This window comes from Nymphalis io, chromosome 11, assembly GCF_905147045.1.
Source record: "Nymphalis io chromosome 11, ilAglIoxx1.1, whole genome shotgun sequence".
Lineage (NCBI taxonomy): Eukaryota > Metazoa > Arthropoda > Insecta > Lepidoptera > Nymphalidae > Nymphalis > Nymphalis io.
In genome coordinates, this window is record NC_065898.1 from 11515900 (window position 1) to 11539495 (window position 23596).

At 33.1% G+C, this 23596-nt stretch overlaps 2 protein-coding genes across 6 annotated transcripts; one reads left to right on the forward strand and one right to left on the reverse strand.

Annotated features, from left to right (window-relative positions):
• Positions 1-817: 817 nt before the first annotated feature.
• On the forward strand, positions 818-11869 carry LOC126771773 (myeloid leukemia factor). Of its 5 annotated transcripts, none has more exons than XM_050491866.1 (9): positions 818-1040; positions 1339-1505; positions 3392-3480; positions 3836-3938; positions 5461-5581; positions 6375-6518; positions 7519-7593; positions 8216-8254; positions 9462-11869. In XM_050491866.1, the coding sequence occupies exons 1-8, from the start codon at positions 988-990 to the stop codon at positions 8244-8246; spliced, it is 783 nt and encodes a 260-aa protein (XP_050347823.1). In that variant the 5' UTR covers positions 818-987; the 3' UTR covers positions 8247-8254; positions 9462-11869. The 5 variants fall into 5 exon arrangements, with proteins under 5 accessions (XP_050347823.1, XP_050347824.1, XP_050347822.1 ...); XM_050491867.1 differs by having other exon boundaries at positions 8216-8263; positions 9462-9574; XM_050491865.1 differs by lacking the exon at positions 8216-8254.
• A 417-nt stretch (positions 11870-12286) lies between these two features.
• Positions 12287-23536, reverse strand: LOC126771762 (uncharacterized). Its single transcript, XM_050491845.1, has 5 exons — positions 23448-23536; positions 15237-15965; positions 14808-15012; positions 14426-14585; positions 12287-12638 (listed from the first exon to the last, which is right to left on the reverse strand). Exons 2-5 carry the CDS (start codon positions 15631-15633, stop codon positions 12471-12473), a joined length of 930 nt encoding a protein of 309 aa, XP_050347802.1. The 5' UTR covers positions 15634-15965; positions 23448-23536; the 3' UTR covers positions 12287-12470.
• Positions 23537-23596: the final 60 nt, after the last annotated feature.

Below are 23596 nucleotides of genomic sequence, written 5' to 3' on the forward strand. Positions count from 1 at the left end.
GAATAGCGCGCCAGATTCTGGAAGCCCTCTTACACGCGCACACGCTATTTAATTTATACTTATATGCATTGATTGTATTGTTGTAGAGATAAAAGTACTTACCAAGTTTTGTTTTTTCGCTGTTTTCTTTGTCTTGGAAATTTGGAAACAAACTTTCACAGACGCTCTTCCACGCATCTTGCTTAATAAATTTATTTTTATAATGTTCATCACTTGTGTCCCAAAGGACGGGACGCTCCTCAATTAAAGAAATTAAAAAATCTATATCATATTCCGCCATTTTTTTATAAACAAAGAAGGCGGCGCAGACGCCGCGCGTCTTTCTCTAAAGCGATGCGAAGCAGATCGGAAATTCTTGCAGTGCGTTCGTGCGAATTCGCAGATATTTGCGATGCGATGCGAATTCGCGGTTTTGTGTGGGAGCCCTTAGAGTTCATATTTTATACATTTTTTTATAAATTTATATTAACCAATTATATAATAACAGCAATAAAGACAAATTAGTCTTAGGTTTTCATTAATTTTGAGTATAAAATCACCATTGTCTCAAATTGCCTAAGACTTGTAAGAAAGATTTTTAATTACCTATCCCTTTCTAAGAATAACCATTTTACTAATAGGGCTTAATTAGAGTAGATTTTTCCCAATAAATTATTTTTATAATAAGGCCTATCACCTTAGAGGTCTAGAAGTTGACAAGTCCTATTTATTAAGTTATATAATTTTTTCTGGTGGAAACAGCCATTAGTCAATTTATCTGTAACAGATTTTATAATTTTTTATCTGTATTTGCAATAGACAATAATTGTTTAGCTTTAGACGGCGGAGTGGAAATTTCACTGGACTTGCTAGAGATTTCGATTTTTCCTAACAATAGTTTCAAAAAGCGACGATTTTGATTGGGATACTATTTGAAATAAAAATTTTGTATTAGCAATCCTTATTTTGAGTTGATATTTAATTGGAGAATCGAAAAGTGCTTTTAAAATGTCCCTGTTTGGATCTTTGATGGGCGACGTGGAGGATGATCCGTTTTTTGGGTAATTTCTTGCTTTGTTAAAGTACATTTCATACAATTTTCGCATGCATGAAGACATTATTTCACTAAAATTTTTAAAATCCTAACCGCAACTCTTTCCTGTATTCAACCGCATACAAGTACATTGATTAAAAAATATGTTTTGTAATGTCAGGTATTGGAAAAAAACTGTCGAAATAAAGGTCCCTTCAGTAATATTGATTTTCAACACTAAAATTTCCTTTATCACCCATGGAAACCCATCTTTTTATGTATGTGTTGTAAATTAACGAGGCTTAATTATATTTTCATTTCCTCAGATCGCACATGAGACATATGCGTCAAATGAACAACATGATGAACTCGCTGTTTGCGGATCCTTTCGGCATGCTTGGAGACGGCCCGCTCGCTATCACAGGATCACGTCATGGCAGCTCTATGATGCCCTTCATGCCACAAATGCCATCCTTGAACAGACTTTTCACAGGTTTTTAAATATTTTATGTATGTAGTTGATGTTACATGCCAATTTTAATATACTTTATATTTTATTTAGTTAAGACAATATGAGCAGTGATGGATTTAAGGTGTGGATTTTATTCAAATGATGCTTGTTCAAATCCGGCCACATACTACAGAGTTTTCTTAATTTGTGTTAATACTTTCAATATCTTGTGCATTGCAAAAAATTAAATTGTAGTAAGGATACCTGCTTGTCTCATATGCTATGTAAGATTTCTGCCACATCCACCAACCCATATTAAAACAGCATGTTATAGTGAGCTCTAAGGTTGTTCCTTTAAAGAAGGAAAAAAGCAATGCAGAATTTAATATTAAATTATTTGGTCCATTCCTGTCACTGTCTTTTGTAAGAATGTAGTTTACCAAATATAAAATAGGCATTTTCAATAATATACCAATCCAAATATAATAAAAGTATATATATAATATTGAAATCAGTCATCCTATGTGTAAAGAGATTAATGACACATACTTGGCAAGCTATTTTCTGTGGGTGGGTAAATGTTTGTTTGATAATTTAAGAGCAGCTGTAATATATTCCCAAGCAAATTTTTTTTCAATAATTGAAATACATTTTAATTTTTTTGAATGATTGTTATCTGTTTAGTATAAATAATGCTGGCTAACTAACATAATGTCGTTATCTACGTCTACTAGAGTAAAAATCAGTCTGTTTGAGTGCTACATAGTGCTGCTTGCCTTTTTAATAAGATGATAATGCAGAGGTGTAATGTATTAATTATTAAAGCGAAAGTGTGGATTGTTAATTGTATAAACATTAGTGACAATTGAATATTAGTTTGACTTCTAAATTATATTTTTAATAGCTACTCGTCATAGCTTCCCAGTGGTAGAATAGGGGTCTACATATGTTTATATTGTCACAACTATTGGTATACAGTGCACACCAGTAAAGCACCACAGACAGCATTTTTTTATCCAACAGCTTCAACGATTATTGTCATACATCAGATAATTTAATAAAACATTAAAGAATTATTCCTAAAACTAAAAACTTTCTTATGAATTATACACTTAAAACTACCTTATGAATCACTCCTTTCAATGGTAAAAATAGTATGAAACTAAATAGTACTCAGTTCTTTATGAGTTCATCAGGTTCAGACAGACACTCGGTAATAATAAATATGCTTTGCCATTAAGCATTGAGTCTTTTATTCTAATCATGAAATTTTACTAATAGAATGCATTTCAAACAATAAGACAAATCTGTTATGTTTAAATAAGTATTTTATATAGATTTGTGACTGAATTTTAAACTTTCAACACCAAACTGATTGAGCTGAAATTCTTACACACATTTGATGCTGTATACAGCATAATTCAATATATAACATTTAAGTTTTTTAGTAAGTTGATTAAACAGAAACCCCTTTTGTTGAAGATTTTTTTTTTGTTTTATCATCATTCATCCTATGTATGCTATCTTTACTGATATCATGGATGCGAAAGTGAGTTTATTTGTTTGTTGCACTTTCACATCTTAATTCCTCTACCAGATCTATAGGGTACCTAACACCTCCCTCTTCCCCTCACGCGGGTGAAGCGGTGGGTGGAAACTAGTTATATTATAAATGCACAAGTAACTGTCTGTTTGTCTGTTACACTTTCACCGAACCAACCAAACCACTGAACAGATTTTAATGAAATTTGGTATGAAGCAAGATTGATATCTTGGTTTGGTTGGACATAGGCAACTTTTTTATACTAAACATCTGCCCTCCCCCTCCGCTTCTAATACGCGGGCGAAAACAATTTTTAATAATTTTTTATATACAAAGGTACAAGAATACAGAATATTTTCTATACTAACTGGATTTTTTCTTTCAGCTGATCTCAGCGACGGGCACATGAGTGCTGGCAGCTCCTTCTCTAGCAGCACAGTTGTAATGTCCAGTGGACCCAGTGGCAGCCCGCAGGTGTGCTAGAACTTTTATTAATTTTATTATACATGACATCTCTAGTTTTGGTCACATTGACCATGCTTGACTGATATTAGACAACTGAGCAGGAGATTTAATAGTGCACAATTATGTTTAATTGGAGCCAATGTAACTACAGGCGCAAGGGGCATAACATCTTAGCTCCCAAGATTGGTGGTGCATTTGCGATGTAAGGAATTATTAATATATCTTACATCTCCAATGTCTATGGGCGGTGGCTTATTTGCCTGCCCGTCAACCAATAAATTAAGTGTCCATAATAAGTAGTCCATCTACCTAGTTTCTTTTGTTATAATAAATACATAATTATGTTTAAATTTTGTTTTTTTAGGTATTTAGTTCCTCGAGCAGCATGAAGATTGGTCCTAATGGTGTCAAGGAGACACGTAAGACACTGCAAGACTCCCGTACTGGCTTGAAGAAAATGTCCATAGGTTTGTTGATATTATTTATGATTATTAAGGAAGGTTATACACTATGTTGGTCTAGTGGCTAATAAGGCTAGAGATTCCTAGGTTCAAACTCCAGGTGAAGAAATAATTATTCATATAATAATTAATGAAAATGCATCGGTGCTGTGCACACATATATGCAGTATAAAATGTCCCACCCAGTTAATCTTGCTTGAAATTGATAAATTATATTTTTTATTTCAATGTGTAACATATTTTTTTTTACAAATATTAAAATGTTAGTGTGCTTGCTTAAATTATGTATTAATTTTATCGTCGCATTGCTAACTTTTCAAAAATTACATAATACAACAGCTGCACGCGGATATAAACTATTCAATATTAAATATATAAAACAGATGAATATTGATAAAAAAAATTATTACAATTATTGCTTTACAGTGTAGATGATTTTTTATTTATTTAATCGTTTTAATTAAATAAAAAAATATACATTTATTTATACTTATATAATAGAGCCGAAAGTTTTTTTTTTTTGTTTAATCTCTGGAATCAAACACGGATAAAAAAATTTTGTCATTCGATATCCTTAAGAATCCTTAAGGAAGGTTATACATTATTTAACTTCACGCTACCGACCACGGCCCCACCATCTTTATCGCGGGTGAAAGCGCGCGAAGCCGATAATGATAAGTTAGAATATAAAAATCAAAGATCAAAAAGTAATAATTGGGTATTAGTAAAAGCTGCTTCATACTTTGTATAAATATATAAAACTTTAGTTTCCGACTTGGCAATGTTAATAACAGAAAGGTTAATAAGGCTACGCATTGAAGATAATTAAAAATGAATATGTTAAACGTAGATACGTAACATTTTCTTACATGTGTGTGTATGACTTGTCATTGTGAGCGATTTCTCAACAATACAAAAAAAAAACGTTTCTCTGTATCGACATTCAAAGCCTTTGTTTCAATGGAATATCGTTAATTTCTTATGTAAATACAATGTGCTAACGTTAATCCTTACATAAAGACCGGTTCTATTGTAAGTGTTTGCATAATCATTATTATTATTAGAAACTAGTTGTACCTCGTAAATCTGTTCGTATCGATTATATTTTCGGTAATTCCCCTGATTTATTTGTCCTTCAAGTTATGTTAATATAAAATACACGATACACGGTCACACTTAAATTTGCATTTGTGAAATTAATAATAATAATATCCTGGGACATTTTTCACACACGGCCATCTGATCCCAAATTAAGCTTGTACAGAGCTTGTACTATGGAAACCAGACAACTGATATACTACCAATACTATTTTTTTTTTGTAAATACGTACTTATATAGATAATTACACCCAGACTCAGGACAAACATGACATGTTCATGCACACAAATATCTATCCTGGGTGGGAATCGAACCCACAACCTTCGGCGTGAAAGGCAAGCATCCACCAACCACGCCAACCGGCTCGTCAAAATTACGTAACTCATGTGCCTTATATAGTGCTGAGTATGTATGTGTCACGTGTTCCAGGTCACCACATCGGGGAGCGCGCGCACGTCATAGAGCGCGAACAGAACGTGTTCTCCGGCGACGCGGAGGAGAGGCAGGAGTTCATCAACCTCGAAGAGGAAGAGGCCGAGGACTTCGACAGGTACGTCGTATTCGAATGTATTTAATTAACGTTCACAACCAGTAACAACCGGATTTTTTTAGCATATTTTTTTTAATGTTTGCCTTGAGGTACGGGTACAAGAGTTATAAGCGATATAGAGTGATAATCGCTTTGTATCGCCGATCGCGAAGGTAGGAAATACATGAAGGAATTTTAAGGTGTACATGTGTGAATTCGGTTATTCACTAAAGATGGTGGAATATATATAGGAGTAAAAGGAAAAGCCCGCTTCCTCTTTTTGTCATCGTTTATTCTTACGCACACAATGCGGGTGGCCTGACCCGTTCTAGGAGCCAAGAACGACCTAAATCCCTGACCTCGAGTCGCATCGACTTCCCTCTGAAAACCACAGGAGCTAGAACGAAACAATACTTTTTCCATCGGATCAAACAAAGCTCAAGGGACAAACTCGTTGTTTGTAAAAACAGTATACTTTCATTTATTTAAACTTAGCACAAGAATGGTCAGTATAGTCAGTACATTGTGTTACATTTTTTTTGGTTTTTCTTTTTCTACTTTATTATTGGTATTGTTGTGTTCCGGTTTAAAGGGTGAATGAGCCAGTGTAATGGCACAAGAGACATAACATCTTAGTTCCCAAGGTTGGTGGCGCATTGGTGATGTAAGCGATGGATAACATTTCTTACAATGCCAATGTCTATGGGCGTCGGTGACACTTACCATCATGTGACCCATATGCTCGTCCGCCTTCCTATTCTATAAAAAAAGTATGTATTCAATGGATATGTCATGCCGTGTACGTGGTCCACAGAGAGTTCCACGAGCGCGCGGGTGCGGTGCGCGCGCGGGCCCGCGCGGCGCTGCCGCCCGCGCCCGCGCCGCGCCTCGCGCTGCCGCCCGCGCCCGTCGCGCCGCCCGCGCACGCCGCGCTCATCGCGCCGCCCGCGCACTCCACGTGAGTTGCACTCGCGCACGCACACACGCACGCACTCGCGAACACACACATTCACAAGATTACTGAAAGTGAACCGTTTTACTGTTAATAGACGCAATTGTTATACAGATAATAAGAAAAATATTTACATTATAAGCTAGTATTATACTAGCTAACAGGAATAAACGCAACGCTTTTAATGTTGATCGTTCGATCGTGTTGACGATTCACGTGAATCGAACCTGCGATCTGTGATGCAGGAACCCAGGGATCCATGCGGTATCCTATCGACGACAAAGATGTATCTTATATTTATTTTATTTTTAAGCTGTACGCTTCGTTTAGCTTTAGTGCTTATTCGATAGAAGCATGACGATATTTTCCTTAGTATTTAAAAGTTATTAAATACGAGTATTTATGTAAATTGACTACCTTTTCTTGTACTTAGTATTAGATTGGCATGTCTTTGTAATACAACTCTTTTAGTAGTGCTATATATTTGTGTTGCATTTTATTTTTATTTGGAATGTGGGTAGATGGGCAGGTATTTTTGTTATTATTGTAATTTTTATTTAAGCATACAAGTAATATTAATAATAACGAATCGTTCAATTTTCTATCGGTTAATATATATTTAATTATATTATTAATAGTAAGTATGAAAATATTATTATGGTAAATTTTTGTGGGTACCACCCGACCACCAGTTAGACTGCCAAACACTGTTTTTTATCCTCGACTTTCGATATGATGGGTTAGTGATCAACTAAAAGAACTATCATCATATTATCGTTAGGTATTAGAAGGACTTCCCCTTATCTCGTATCAATGGGAGAGACAAGGCCCTAGTTACAGTTATAAGGTTTGAAACATGTCGCTAACTCGCCGAGGGTTGTATGATCCAGACTGGATATACAAAGTCAAAGTCAAGTCTCGAGGATCAGTCGTTTGCCGCCCGCCCACCTGCCCAGAGCCGTAGTGAGTCGTAGCGCGTAGTTAGCACGCGTGTGTGACGTTGCAGCTCCGGCGAGCGCCGACACCGCCCGCAGCCGCGCCGCCCGCTGCGCGCCTCCGCCAGCCCGCTCGCGCTGCCCGCGTGAGTACACACAAACACACACACACACACACACACACACACAAACAAACACCGCCCGCTCATCACGACCCGCCGACCCATTGCCAAACACGATCGAAATACTACAGTTCGTACTTTATTGTAGGGGTTGGCAATCTTTTTGAAGTATAGAAACTTTATGATAATATAGCCGTGAGCAGAACACCTAGGGATTACGATACATTGTGAGTTTTGAATTATTTCGAATTCAAGGTGAAGGTAGTAAAGAAAACATTGTTTATTAATTTTATTTTTTAGCAGCTTTTGCCACCACTGCTCTCTCAGTTGAAGTATGCGCTTACACTCGTATTCTTGTCTTTTAATTAATCACAGTTTTGATTGTGATCGAGTTTGGCAACTAGCCGAGTGTAACGTGGTCTTAACTCGCGTCAATATATGATACGGAAATAAATCGTCGGGCATATGCGTGGTTCGGTATCCATTTTAATCATATTTAATTTATCGCAACGTAACTTTCAAGTTAATGTGATTGCTGTGATTAATATATATATATATTATATCCCAAAATCTAATCAAGATTGGTCTGCTTTTAGAATGATATATTCGAAATTTAAATTAAATTTTTAACGTAATCGATTTCCAGTTCCAGATATTGGAGGCGCCGTTACTACTAATAGATATCGTAATTTATGTAAAATATTATTTACTTTCATATGCTTTGTACATACGCTGTTATTTACTTTAGACGGTAGTGTTTTTTGCCTATTTTCAGCATGCCTATTATTAGTTGTCGCTACTTTCTTTTAATGAAATATTTATAAATATTTCTACACAACTAAATATAAAATTCATTTCCATTTCGTTGATAAGAAAAGTGTTGTTATTTAAATTTTCATATATTTTTTTTATTGTCATGAAAACTACTGGTGGTAGGGCTTTGTGCAAGCTCGTCTGGGTAGGTACCACCCACTCATCAGATATTCTACCGCAAAACAGCAATACTTGATATTGTTGTGTTCCGGTTTGAAGGGTGAGTGAGCCAGTGTAATTACAGGCACAAGGGACATAAAATCTTAGTTCCCAAGGTTGGTGGCGCATTGGCTATAAGCGATGGTTGACATTTCTTACAATGCCAATGTCTAAGAGCGTTTGGTGACCACTTACCATCAGGTGGCCCATATGCTCGTCCACCTTCCTATTCTATAAAAAAAAAAAAAATATTTTGTATATGACTTGTTGTATCTGTGTTTTGTCACGTTATAGATCATATATAAGACCATCTTCAATTTTCTGAAGTAAAGTGCTTGCGGAATTAATATTCAGCATACAGTTTATTAATAACTTAATTACAGTTTGTCTCGTCTCCAACTTTATTATATACTCAGAACTAAATATCATGCCTGCGCGATTCAGAAACTTGTATAAATTAATCAGCGCCATCTATCGATACTTCGTTGTAAAATACGCACGACATTAAGATATAAGTGAAACGTATAATAGCTAAATCGGCTTGGAGACGTTTTTGCGTTTGTAGTAGTGTAATACATACACATACGTCATAAATTTCATGTTGTGATTTGGAAACTTAAGTTATTTTATTTGAATTGTATCATTATCACACATATTATATTTTTATTAAATAATAAAATTATACTGATTTTACATTTACGTAAATAAAAAGTTTCAAGAAATTACATGAATATTAAAGAATATTCTTGAAAGTCATTTAATATGAATTCGAATTTAAAATAAAACTTCGTTATTTTTCTCTAGTCTGTTTTCTCTTTTCTTTTTTAATTCTCAAATGTTAATTTCTAAACGTATCTTTCATTAATCACCGAATAATGATTTATTTTTGTCATATAAATTATATTATTATTATTTTCCAGCTCCGGCGTGCGTGAGGTGTACAGCGGATCCCACCCACAGAGAGCACACAGACACAAGCACCACAGACATAGGCACTCGCCCATAGACAACTAAATCTATGCGACTTTGAGCGGTAACGACTATTGCAAACTTCCTGTACAACCAGGAAATATTTTGACTATAAATATGACTGCTATGCCTACCTAAGTGTTTCGTAATCGAGATTGCATAGAATAATTAAATATATATAATAGTACAACGTACACATTGCGTAGAGTAACGATTTAACAAATATTTGTCTATGGTTTTTGAGATTTCGGTCGAGATACCAAATATTGAAAACTAAAACACAATTTGTCCAATTACCAAGTAAGTAAGTATCTACTTTTTCTCTTAAAGACGTGATAGTCTAATTGTGTTAGAGAAATAAACATGCATCCGTTTTAAATTAAAAAAATAATAATACGTCGTGTGATTGTCCTGCTAATAAACTGATAATGCAGCCACACTGAAGCTGTTATGTTTTTTTAATCTGTTAAGGCATTTAAAACTTACCAACATGGATATGGTCCTGTAAGAATAATTATCATGTCCAACTTTTCACTGCTACTCTTATAAATTATAAAACAATTGCAGTCACCTAGCGGCCATATAAGGAACTATAATCATTCAAAGACAAATGATTTACGATCTTACTTATAAAAGTTGTTTTGCGAGTGATTAGTTAAACAATGCTGTGTCTTCTTTTTTCGAATGCAAATAAATAATGACAGAAAGAGAGAAGAAGAGGTTAACTAAGCTAAGCAACATTTATAAGTAACTTATGTATATGATTAAAAGTTAAAAATAAAATTTAGTTAAATAATAATCTCTAAGGATACCACACATGTCTACCACACGTCTTCGCCATAACCATTTACGCTGTAATGAATTTTACTCGTTATGAAAATTGTCTTATTTACACTAATCAATGACAAATTTGATGCTTATAAAATTTTCAGATAAAAAAATCTGATGTATAAAAATATAAAACCATTAAAAATTAAAATTATTCAGTTGTATTATTTGATCGTTTTTAAATCAAATAATATATAGTAATGAATTGTAGAAGATAGTACAATTATTTTTTTCAAGTCGTTACCGCTCAGTAACCGTCTACATTGTGCGTTTGACAAAAACAAGTAATATTAGCAAATAACACAAATCATAGACTTATAGCCCGTTTACATTTTATGAAACATGAATCTTATATTCTTCCACCGTTATAATTTGTAAAACTGCTAAAATTTCCAGTTTTTTTTTTTATTGTAAGTAAATATTTTCGTATTAAAAGTAGAAGCTTAGATGTTTAAATTTAGAACTACGTCGTCTTATTGTATCTTGAGAATGTAATAAATGTAAGCTAACTCGATACGATAAAAAAAATGTTTCTTTTTTTTGTGATACAGGCACAAGGGATAATAAATATGACTTACTATGAGATGTCTTATATGCCCGCCTTACTTCCTACTATTTATAAAAAAATATCTCTCGTTCTAAATTAGCTATAATTTTCAATTTTTCGACATTAATAGTATAGTAATTTATGTATGTTTATTTCATAATAATATAAATCCATGTATTGCTAAAAATGTTTAATAAGTATTAAGGCTCATTTTCATTGGTTAAAACTACCGGAATAGACGGCTCAAATTTAACAAATAATCAAATACTTCGACCAGTGATTGTGGGTTATAACAATCTAGACCTCGTTTTCTATTGACCAAAGGAACTGCGACCATAAATTCTGTTCTTAGTTCCTTCATAAGAAACTGTATTTTAATATTTTCAAAACAGATAACCAAACAAAGTCACTTATCGTTAACAATTTGTAGATGATATTTTTCTTAATAATTTTAATTTTATGTGACGAGAGTGAATAATTTTAATGTTTCTTATGTTATTAACGAATATTGTGTCGAAAAATGCATCACATTCGAAATTTATGCTATTTTATAACCTAAAGTTAATTTTATCGTTTAACATTTTTCAATAATGATGGAAGTATTTACGTCGTAGTGAATTTGACTCATTAAGCCTTATATAATGGAAAATGGATCAAATATTGTTATGTAAAGCTTATATATTTTGGTTTTTTTTTAAACTTATGATAAAAAAAGGTTGAAAATGTATAAGCATGAATGAAAAGCTGACTTTATTTTGATTGTTTTACTTTTTTTTATAATTTTCATATTATTTTATATAATAATATTTGATCCATTGATATTTTTGTTTTATGCATAAGTATGCTTAAGAAGTAATAGTTATTAGTCGTGTAATCTCTTAGTGTATTTTATGGAAATTTTAGTATCCCTTAATTTCAAGATGGCACAAAGTAAGGGTGCTGGACAAGCGAATCGCCCATTCCTGAATTAAATTATTTTTATTTTATATGTGTTTTTTTAAGCTACTCTGTATATTCAGAAACGTACTGCGTATTTTTTTTGTTTAATAGTTGAAGTTCCTTAGTGAATTAATACAAGATTAACTTTCATGTAAAAAAAATCTAGAAGTTTCTATTTAAATTTAGAAATCGTAGTTCTCAGAGGTAATAATTTCTCATATTGTTAATGAACTCGTAATATCGTAACTTGATAATCCCATGAGAATATTTTTAGATATAATATTGATGTTAGTGTAAGGGAACAAACAGTTCTTATTATTCGTGTGATTCTAAAAATAAATTGGTAGCTAAGAAACCGCGTTTTTATTTCAAATTTCCGATGCGACTCGTTACAACAATGTTTAATATGTAGTTAATAAAAAAAACACATGTATTAATGGATGTTTAAATAAAACAAATATGGACGTCAAAATATTTTATAATAACCCAGGAAAATTAAATAACCAATTCACCGAATAAGTAACTTTACAAATTGTAATAGTAAACAATACAATTGCCATAAACTACTAAAATAATTAAAGAAACTTAACCTAAAAAAAGTTTAGGCGCCAATTTAGTTTTCATATCGTCGCCATTTTGTCAAACTTCATAATGACATTCGACATATGTCATCGTTAATGTCGAGAACTTGGTTGATGAATATGTGATTGGACATCATATTCGCAAGTTTGGCGATAACTTGCATAAGGTATCTCTTCTTGTATCTCATCTGTACGCTGCAACGCTCTATTTCCTCTACCACAGATGGGTCAACCTGTGAACAAAAAGTTGGGAACAAACTGTTGAATTAAATTATAACTGTAAACATAATTTCGTGATATCGTCTTTCTAACAATATTGGTAACTATCCTACTGTGATGAATGGATAATGTTCAGTTTTATTGAAGTTTTTTGAAAAAAAATAAAACACAGATGGAATTTTATAAGGAAAGTTTCTAGTTTAATTTTTTTTAAACAGCGACAAGACGAGTGCTGCGGCACGACGCCGCGCCTTCTCCCGGCATCGGCGCCGCGTACAATATGATAACACCAGTAATTCGTCAATTTTATATTACAAATACATTTAATGTTGTAAAAAATATATATCTCGAGTATTTTGATTTGAAACTGCTATGACGCGCGCTATATGTCATTTCAGGATTGTTTATTATTTACCGAACACTTCATTCGAGACTAAGTACGATATATATAAATAAACAGATGTAACATTCGTGATAATGCAATAAACAAACTCGCGTGCTAACGTGTATGCACTTCGTAAACAGACCTTCAGGCTTTATATTTGTCAAAACTTGATTAAATATTAAAACAAAGATTGCATGGATTTATCGTTCACAAGAATAGAATACGTTATTAGTAATCAATTTACGTAATGGCTTCAACCCATTATTATGTCAGAAAATTGTTCGCTAAGCTATCGCTATTGTATTATTTGTTATGCAAATTGTTTCTTATAATTGATGGCTAGAGTGAGTTTGATTAAAATGAAATAAAAATATACTTTATTCAAGTGAGCTTTTCCAAACTCTACAGGATTATATCAAAGTTAAAGCTACCATCGGTTCGGAATTTGGACTCTCCAAAGAACCGGCAAAGAACTTAGTTCTCTTTTGTTTAGTTAGATTAGTTCCTATCTGAAATGGGGGGGAGGGGAGGCGACATAAGCTTCGATATTGACATAATCTAATCTAAAATCTAGGGACCGTTTTTTTTTCAGATATAATTTTAAGTTTACCAATATTCGATCGACTTAACATTAGGTATATTTTAGCATGCAGTATCGTTTCAGTTTAAATATTACTTTATACACATAATACATCGATTTTAATCTTGTGTATTGTAGACATAAATTTGGCCGATAGATGTCAATCAGCAGTGGGATATTCACATGCTGTTACTGATACTCATTACTGAAACATTTTGCTTTTAAATAGTCGTATAGTTACATAAAACCATACGGACTGTTAAAAAAATACTAAAATTATTTAAACAGATAATATTTTTGTAAGATATAAAAAATATATTTACTTTTTTACATCATTTAGTTCTAAATTAGGCGAGTGATAAAATATTAAATCAACAAATTTGTCATTTTGCATTCTTATCACGCTGATAATGTAAGGAAGTAAGCTTGATAAACAGGTGAATTACATAAATAAAAAATAATTTGAAATACATCGCTAATTTTATAAGCAAGTTTTTTAAAGTCTATATTATATGAAGTTGGAATGTAACGTGTTTGGGGTATTTCATATTTTCATTTGTCGATAGATACATTTTATATCGCTTACAAAACTATGGTGAGTAATGCATTTACTGACGGTAGCTTGCACAAAGTTTCAAAAACCTAGCCATCGAGCTTTTATAGGAATTAGAGGATTTCTTTTAATACTTGTTAATTTTAAAATATGTTGCAATAAAAAAAAAACATAATATAATGTATAAGCTGATGGTACAAAACAAAAGCATTAAAAACTTAAAATTGTAATTAGAATATATGAAAAATAAAGAGCAAATTAAAGGTGATTGTAAATGACTAACGTTTTTGGGATCTGTGAAGGCACTGAATTTGTACTTGGTTTTACGCTTTTCCGTGCCGACGTCGGAGAAGACGGTGAATGCTGCTTCCTGTATACGTCTACCCACGGGAAAGTACATGCCGGCTTTTAGATTTCCCTTTGGATCTCGTGATAGCAAGCTCCTGAAACAAGGATGAAAGAACTTCTATGTATTATTTATTGTAAACTGATATCTGTTTTCTTTGAAAAGAACAAGCGGGAATTATACTTCTTTGCTTTTAACTATATGACGTCCATTAATTGCCCATTGGCGTAAAAACCGTTCTTTAAATAAATAATTGTTTACCACTGCTTAGCAATCTCTCCTTTGTTTACTCTAAGCCGATGCAGGGAAACTTATTTACCTAAAGTTGTAGACCAAGTTTCGCTTCTCTGTGACGTATATGCTGTCGAGGTAGGGTTGCGCCGCGTAGATCAGCGATGTCTGGTATTTGACGAGGTTGCCTCTCGTCACCCGCTCGTGCCACTCGATGTAGTTGCTGTTGTGAGGGTTGTAACTGTACTCGTACTCCTTACGACATTCTGTGTCATCGGATTTGGTGAACCAACCTATTAAAATATTCTGACTCAGTACCATATACCTTACGCAATATGGAGACGAATAGAAAAATATTGTCCGGTCTAATTTATATAACAAGATCTATTTAATATATTTCCATTATTAGTACCTAAGCTAATTCCAAAATTTCAACTTTATATATGTAGTTAATATAATATGTTATGACGTTCATTTTGTTTGATTTGACAACTCTGTTATTTTTGATAAAACTTACCGGTATGTGGAAAAGCACGGTCGGACATAACAGTAATTATTCGGCCTACATGGTATCCAGGGTCGGCTAACATGATCCCCGGGCGTCCATCTATAATGATCTGAACACCGATCAAAACGTGCTCCTTTTCCGCGCACTCTACGGAGTCTGGCGCTTCTCCCATCATCACGTAGTCCTTCACATCCACCACCGCCTCCTCACAAGATATCAACGCGGTCGCCGTTTCGAAGCCAGGAAACTTTTTGTCCAAGGTTCGCCATTTCCGAATCAATTCTATTCCCAAACCCACACACGTATACTTTCCTCTCCTGATCAGTGGTAAGTATTTTTTATATAGATCGTATACCGGCTGCTGCGACTTAACATGACAGTCGTACATAGCGATGAAGTTGCTCATTGAGTCATAATTGTTGTTGACGAGGAAAGTGCGGAGGATCGACTCGGCTTGAATGACGAGTTCCTCGTGCGCTGTCGATGTTAGTCGGAGGGGTTCCTGCGGCTGCGCCCAGCGAGGGGGCGGCAGGGGCTTGGTCAGGTAGTAGACGGCCGGCTTGCGGTCGCCCTTCCCCGAAGCGAGTCAACTCGGCCACTCGGCACCCCAGCGGCCGACCCTCGGGCCAGCCGGCTCAGCCTCTGCCAATATCTTGGGCCAGGCATCGTCTCGGCCTAGAACGCTTTGTAAGAGCGCCTCACGCTTCTCTAACACCAATACTGCAACTTTTTCACGCTCTGAAAAACGAAAATGTAGAAATTATATAATTTAAAGAGTTATAATATGATAAGTAGGTATAAAAATTTCTAACTTTTCTATTGACTAAAAAATAAATTATTGTATAAAATAGTATTTGAATATATCACAAGAACAAAGAATCCAGCTTTGTTTAATAATAAATAATAATTTAACCAGGTGAGAAGGTATGAAGGCGAACGTTGCGCGAATCTTTATAAAATGTATAATAATCGATACGTGTATTCCGTATAATACGCCGACGTTTTATTAACTTAAAAGCTTATTGATCGATTGCCATAGAACTTGTGAATATGTTTGTGAGGTCACGGAGGTATCTATTTGCAATAGGAAAGTTATGAAATGAGTTACGAGATCGTAATTTGAAAACTAGACACGCACGATCGTTACTACGTGTTCGGTTTTGTAGACACAATTGTTCGCACACATTGTTCAACTTTATATTTTTTTTAATTAAGAATAAAAAAATACACTTTTTTTACTTGTAATGGACCACAGATGTAAGTCTATCATATTTAGTCATATCGTTTTATGTAAATATTTTAGCATTTCCAAAATCACGTAGATCGGACCTCAGGAATATTTTGTTGCGGAGCCGATTATCTTCTTAGTTAAACAGTGATTTCTCCGTTTCTATTATTATTGATTTGACATTGGAAAGAAAGCATTGTTTCATTCGCTAAATAACGTTTATAATTAAGGTCTTCTAGTAGGACTAGAGTTTGGGAAGTCTCGACATTTTTAAAGTCTCGGATGTCGAATAATCATAGAATCCAAGTCTCAGGATATCGCCGGACTTCAAGGGTTCGTTAAATAATAAATTTTAATTTCAAAAAATATCTTTTTTCTTTATTTACACTTACACTTTTTTTATTTAAGTATGTGCTTATATATCGTATATATGTAGGTAAATAAATGTAAATGATATTCACATTTGAATGAATCATTCATATACGAAACTGATTCAGTTGAACAATGGTCTTTGTTTAACACGAAATCGCCCGATATATAAATATTACTTGTTTTCTTTGAGTAATCGCAATAATTTATCCCCGTTATTGATTACGGGCGAAAACATAAGAGTTTTATATATATATGAAAAACATAAGAGTTTTCATATAATCCGTATCAATAACGGGCAGAAACAAAAAAGTTTTCACACATTTACCGTAATACATTTTATATACTAATAGAACCATGATAGTTCTTTTTAGTGTCAAGAGACATATAGATAAAAGATAGATAAATTATTACATTAGGTACACTATGTATTGCGTATTCCAATCAAAATCTTAAATAACCTATGGTAACCATTACGATATCTAAAAAAAATAGACTGAAAATGAAATTTTTAGTGCGAAATTAAAGTAGATATACAATAGTTAAGTGGAATAGTGTTGTTTTATAAATTAAGATATAATTAAACAATGTTTGTAGTGCATAATATAGCAGAGCTTTTAGTATTTTAAATTTAATGTGTGTTTACTTTTCTTCTCCTTCGATTGGAATTCGATTGGCTATATGAAATTTACGTAGACACAACTATCCGAAAATTGTAGTTACACGAAATATGTATGTGTGTAATTTATTAAAAAAGGATTTTTTTTTAATAAATCATTGTTTCATTTATTTTTAATTACAAGAGTTGAAACGCATTGTTATTGGTCAGATTTAACGTGACGTCATAGTCTACCATAATAATGTTATCAACTAACAAATAGTTCGTTAGTTGTTTTGCGTTTGTGGTCGAGTTATTGGCTTATAGTAATTTATTCTATGATTATATAGTCTTATTCTTTTTCGTAGAGCCAGATTTAGAAGTCTGGACGCCCTTGGGTAACAATTGAGTGGAGGCCCCTAACTACTCTAAAAATAAACTGAAAAATTTCATTCATTCGGGTGTTTCAATAATATATTGCAGAACAAATCAAATTGTTTTAACAAACATATGGAGATATAATATAATCCAAGGATCTTGTATTTTTGTATATTTTCATAATATTCTGCATTAAATACTACACCTGCTCTCGGAGTTAGGATATAATTTGTTTTAGAAATTTCTATTGTGAAGGCCACTCTCTTGTGGAGGTCCCGGGGCTGTAGACCCGGATGCCCTTCCCTTAATCTGGCTTTGCTTTTTCGTCAACATTGTGTTACATACACACATAAACTCTTAAAATTACGTATATTCACAACCAACAGCTGCTAACAGTTTCACGGCCTTAAACGTATATGACAAAAAAAACAACTAGTACAATTACTACTTGAATACTACGAATATAAATATTTAAATAGTTATAATCTTATAGATCATATAAGTTTTACTAATAGATTAAAATTGTTTAAAATAATTACATTTCAAAAAATACCTCAAATTCTATCGTATTCTAATTTTTAATAATTACTTACTATGCTATTGCATATATTGCATATTGTTACTACAATTAATCTATTAAAATACCTCTACACGTACAACATATATCCGTGACGGCCGTTTGTTTTTAATGAGTAGACATGCAACATATATATCTACTTATTCATTAAAAACAACGGCCGTCACGGAACATACAGAAAATAATTTATAATTAAAGATAACCAATTAACAAAAACAATGTATTTAGATAATAAAATCAATAAATAAGCTTTATTGTTATATATTTTATAGCAACGCAGTATACAATATATGTATACGCCACGCACACACGTGAGCTCAACGGTTCTCTAAACAACGAAGTAGAGGCGGCATGATGGCCTAAGAGAGCGTCATGCCGTTTTCCTTTACGGTTTTGTCCCCGGGGCGTGCTAATAGATATTTCTGATCAAAAATTAAATTGCTTGCAACAATTTATTTTCTATATACCTAAAATAAAATTAATAGTACTATACGAGTACACGCCATCTTGGGAATACGATCGCTGAGGAATAGTGGAGGTTATAATATTTGTAATAATAATGTCCTCCAGACCGATTTCGGCCACGGCGGCCAATCTCAAGAGAAATTAGCCAACTGCGCAGGAGATATTATAGTGCACAAGTACGCAACGTATTTGTACGCAAACACCGGTGCACTCTCTATTCCCTAAGTCTTATAATCCGACACGACCGGAGAGCGCAGGACCAACGACTTTACGTGTATCGTTTACGTTTTAATACGTTGGAAGTTATAAATTTGTATACATAACGTATGGTATAACAACCACATAGCAACTTAATAATATTTTATTAGTTTTTTAAGATAATGTAAACACTAAACCCAACACTAAAACCAACTTAGTATTTATGTTTTGCGTATGGGTGGTAAATCTCGAAGTTTTGGTATCTAGGCTAGGCCGTAAAAAAATATTCAATCATTCATGCATTTTAACAGTGCTTAAAATCTCATTCACCAGCCAGTGAAGGTGTTGGTCCTGCACCTGAAATCTTATCGTGTCTTCCCCCTGATTACGAGAGTAAAGGAAAAGAGATTGCACCCAAACTTGTTCACAATAATGACCTGCACAGATGTCTAGCCTCCTTTAAGAACGGCTGACATAGCCAATATCGTTTAGGGGGACATCTCACCGTCAAGCAAAAAAGCATTACTATCTACTATACTATCTGATTACGAGAGTAAAGGAAAAGAGATTGCACCCAAACTTGTGCACAATAATGACCTGCACAGATGTCTAGCCTTCTTTAAGAACGGCTGACATAGCCAATATCGTTCAGGAGGACATCTCACCGTCAAGCAAAAAAGCATTACTATTTTAAAAAAATAAAATTGTTTTAAAAGCAATATTAAGTTTCAATAATATAATATTATCATAATGAATAAAATTTTTAATAAAAACAATAGTTTTGAACTTTCCATAGTTGCGTAAAATAAGACGACATTTTCATTTATTCGCGAGTGCGAGTGATCGGTCCACGCTGCAATCGATCAGCTGTTGTTGACACATTGATAGTGACGAATATCGACCTTGTATCATTCGCCTCAACGACCACAGCCCAACATGTGAACGTTGTACATTCCATTCACTTGTGGCCTTGACTATGCTAATATTATGAAATTTAAATTAAAAAAAACTGATATATTTTTGGAGTGGCGTGCTATAGATTATATTTAAGCCTGTTATCATATTACAAAACAAAGTTACGTTTGTACGTCCAATTTATACCAATTTCCTGAATAAATAAGCACAACCCCATTTCTTACAAATTACATAAATGTACAAAATGGTTTCTTTAGTGACGTTATTTAGTTTTTTTAAATGTATATGCCATACTAGTTTTTGCCCGCGTCGTCGCCCGTGTGTGAGGGGGAGAAGCAGAGTGTTAGATACCAGCGTGAATCATAACTGATGATCGTGGCTTGTAACCCGGGCAAGCACTACTGAATTTTCATGTGCTTAATTTGTCTTTATAATTCATCTCGTGCTTGACGGTGAAGGAAAACATCGGGAGGGATCCTGCATGTGTCTAATTTCACTGAAATTAGAGCCGTGTGGTATAATAGCTTCAAACCTTCTACTCAAAAAAGGAGAGGAGGCCTTAGCCCAGCAATCATAGCCTGTTACTGTACTGTAATAGGATTTACATAGTATTATTCTATTGAAATAGGCAATATATTTAGCCAGAGATATATTTGTTTCTTTGAATGTATTCGATAACTAAACAAATTCTCTGTTAGTGAGAATTTACAGTTAAACGGTGTTCACTGATTAGTGTTTACGGAAAATGACGCAAACAGTTGTCAGAAAACAGAACCGTTATAAATATCTGTACCTACCTATTTGTTTTTAATAATAAATATTCAATGAATTCCTCGAGTTATATATAGTACTTATAAAAAAACTTTACAAATACTTTGAAATTATATGGCAGTGTAAATTAAAAAGTGAACAGGAAGCATGCGAGGTTACTTGAACTGGATTTTGATAGCACGTTTCGCGCCACGAGACCGCAACTAGGCCATTGTGTTACCGACCTCCTTTGAAGGCATGTGATTCTGTGGAATTTAAAAACAAAGGTCGCGGGATTTATATATAATTTTTGTTTCTTTTTCATATATTTCCTAAATAATGTCCTACGTCTAATAATATATGGAATGTTAACATATAACATATTAAAATAACAATTCTAAACGCTTAATAATGAGATAATTTAAGTTTACAGTATTTTAAACGATTCTATAAATCACGCGCCATAAAGTTGATATATGTAGCGACGCTTATCATACACGTGATTGCACGTTTGATATTTGGAATTGTTTCTTATACATCGATGCTGGTGCACTTAATTAATAGTTACTAACTCTACCCACGTTATCGCCCCCGTCATAATTTAGCCGTGCTAAATACCAATTTCTATAGCTATTTATCAAAAATGGAGGAGTATCATTCTGTACAGTTTTCGATTTTAGAATTTAATTTCAGAAAAAGATATAAGCAGACGAATGACTAAATTAATCAAATTAAGTTTGAATGAGAAACGAAACTTGATCCAACGAGGTTTCTTATTACACTACAAAAGTTCCGAATTCGACTGTGCTGCCATCTCTTATCCACTTTGCATCTCTTATTACATATCGTGAACGATATGTAATGTTCGTGTCAATGCTCTATAACAGGTATATGTTCCCACATAATGTTATGACGGTATACGATGCAAACATTTCTTTGTTTAAACACAATTTATTTTTGTAATGTAATATTATATATTAATAATGTAAATTTATCTTTATTTATTATAATTTAAAATAGAAATATTATTTCTTGTTTATTTTCTTACTTTGAAATTGATGTTTGTAAATTATAAGGAAATAGGGTTTCGTTCTTTGTAGTTACATTTTATCTTCCGCAAGCCACTTCGAATAACTTGTAGCTATCACAATAAAGCAACAGCCTGTGAATGTCCCACCGCTGGGCTAAGGCCTCCTCTCTTGTTCGAGGCGAAGGTTCTCATAAAGGCTTCTCATTCTCTGGAAGGTTTTCACTAATCACAATACGTGGCTATTATTTTCATTGTCTTACAAAGAACCGTATTTATGAGTTTTCTGACGTCATCTTTCTCATATTTTCGCTTTGTTTTGAAACAGTCAACATTAAATAAAATATATAAACTATCAATTTTATCTTATATATTTATCACTAATTTATGGTGATATAAAATAATTAATCCTAAAAAGTAATAGAATATCATAAACGATAATAATTTCCTATCTTATTATCGGTATTTTAATTTTATTAAATAACGTTAATAATTTTAAAATTATTTTAACATTTATATATTAAAGGTTTTTATTTTTGCATGTAACATTTATAACAAAGGTAAGATTTTGATAGTTTTTGAAGTGTAATAATCAAACTTCACATATTAATACCATAATAAAAATAAATAAAACGTAAAAAAAATATATTTTTAAACAATGTATGATTTATTAAAGATAATAATGCTAGCTAACATTAGCAATTAAAATTAAGTAGTCATTACGTAAACAATAATTTTTTGATCCGGCAACCTGTTTGCGTCAAGGGATAACGCATTTTTCTGGTTATTATTGTGAATCATATGGTATTTGCGTAAAATGGAGCGCGTAGGCGTTCCCATTCAGCGGTATATAACTATAGTTATATGACGAAGTTAATACCATATTTAAAAAAAGTATTTGAAATAAGAACGTGAAACGTCTGAAATTTACAATCTGAGTTTTTGGAAATAACTTTTCAATTTAATGATAATATTTAAGGCATAAATACTTAACAGATTATCTAGGTATTATGATATAATGATATTTTGTTTTTGTATGCATAAAGTGTTATTATTATTATCTATTTATACAAAAAAAATTCTGTCTGTTTATCCGGGAAGTAATCTTCAGAACGGCTAAATAAATATATATGCAAATAACAGATTATAAAGAGTACTCTAAGGTACAGTTTAGTCTTTATTTTATCTAAATCGGTCGAGTACTATCAAATGTTCTAAAAATGTAAATTGTACGTATATTTTTGTGGTCCACTTATTTAAGTTTAAGGTTAAAATGATATATTTTGAAGGTTTTTTGTCCCCAGCTGAATTCCACGCTGGCGGAACCGTGGGTTCAGTTAGTCAATAAATTATATAAAAAGTATTTATACCCTCATATCTATCACCAACATATGTAGTTATTACATAAATGTTTTTAATTAAATCTTTAAAATATTTAATTTTTTAACACGTTTAATAATATTGAAGAGACTAGCAATCACGGCAATTTAACTATTGAAAAAAAACAACTAAAACTAAACTCGAAACGTTCGCAAGTTTTCGCAGTCTTTGTTTATATCGAAAAGAACACAGTTTTAGTACGCAAACGCGGCATTCCTCCTCAAAACGCGTACATATCTTTGTTACCATGACAACAAATAAATTATAAGCGTAAGCTTAAGCCCTTAATAAGTCTTGTTTCATTAATAAAATAGAATTTTTAAGACAAAACTCACCCATACAATGGCTAGAAGCCAAATAAAAAAGAAAAAGAAAATCGGCTGCCCCGAGAATCGCTCTATCCGGGACAGTGATCTCTCGCACGACTACAGACAAACTGGCCGTCGGGTTGTTGTGCTCGCATTATTATACTCGAACTCGTGGT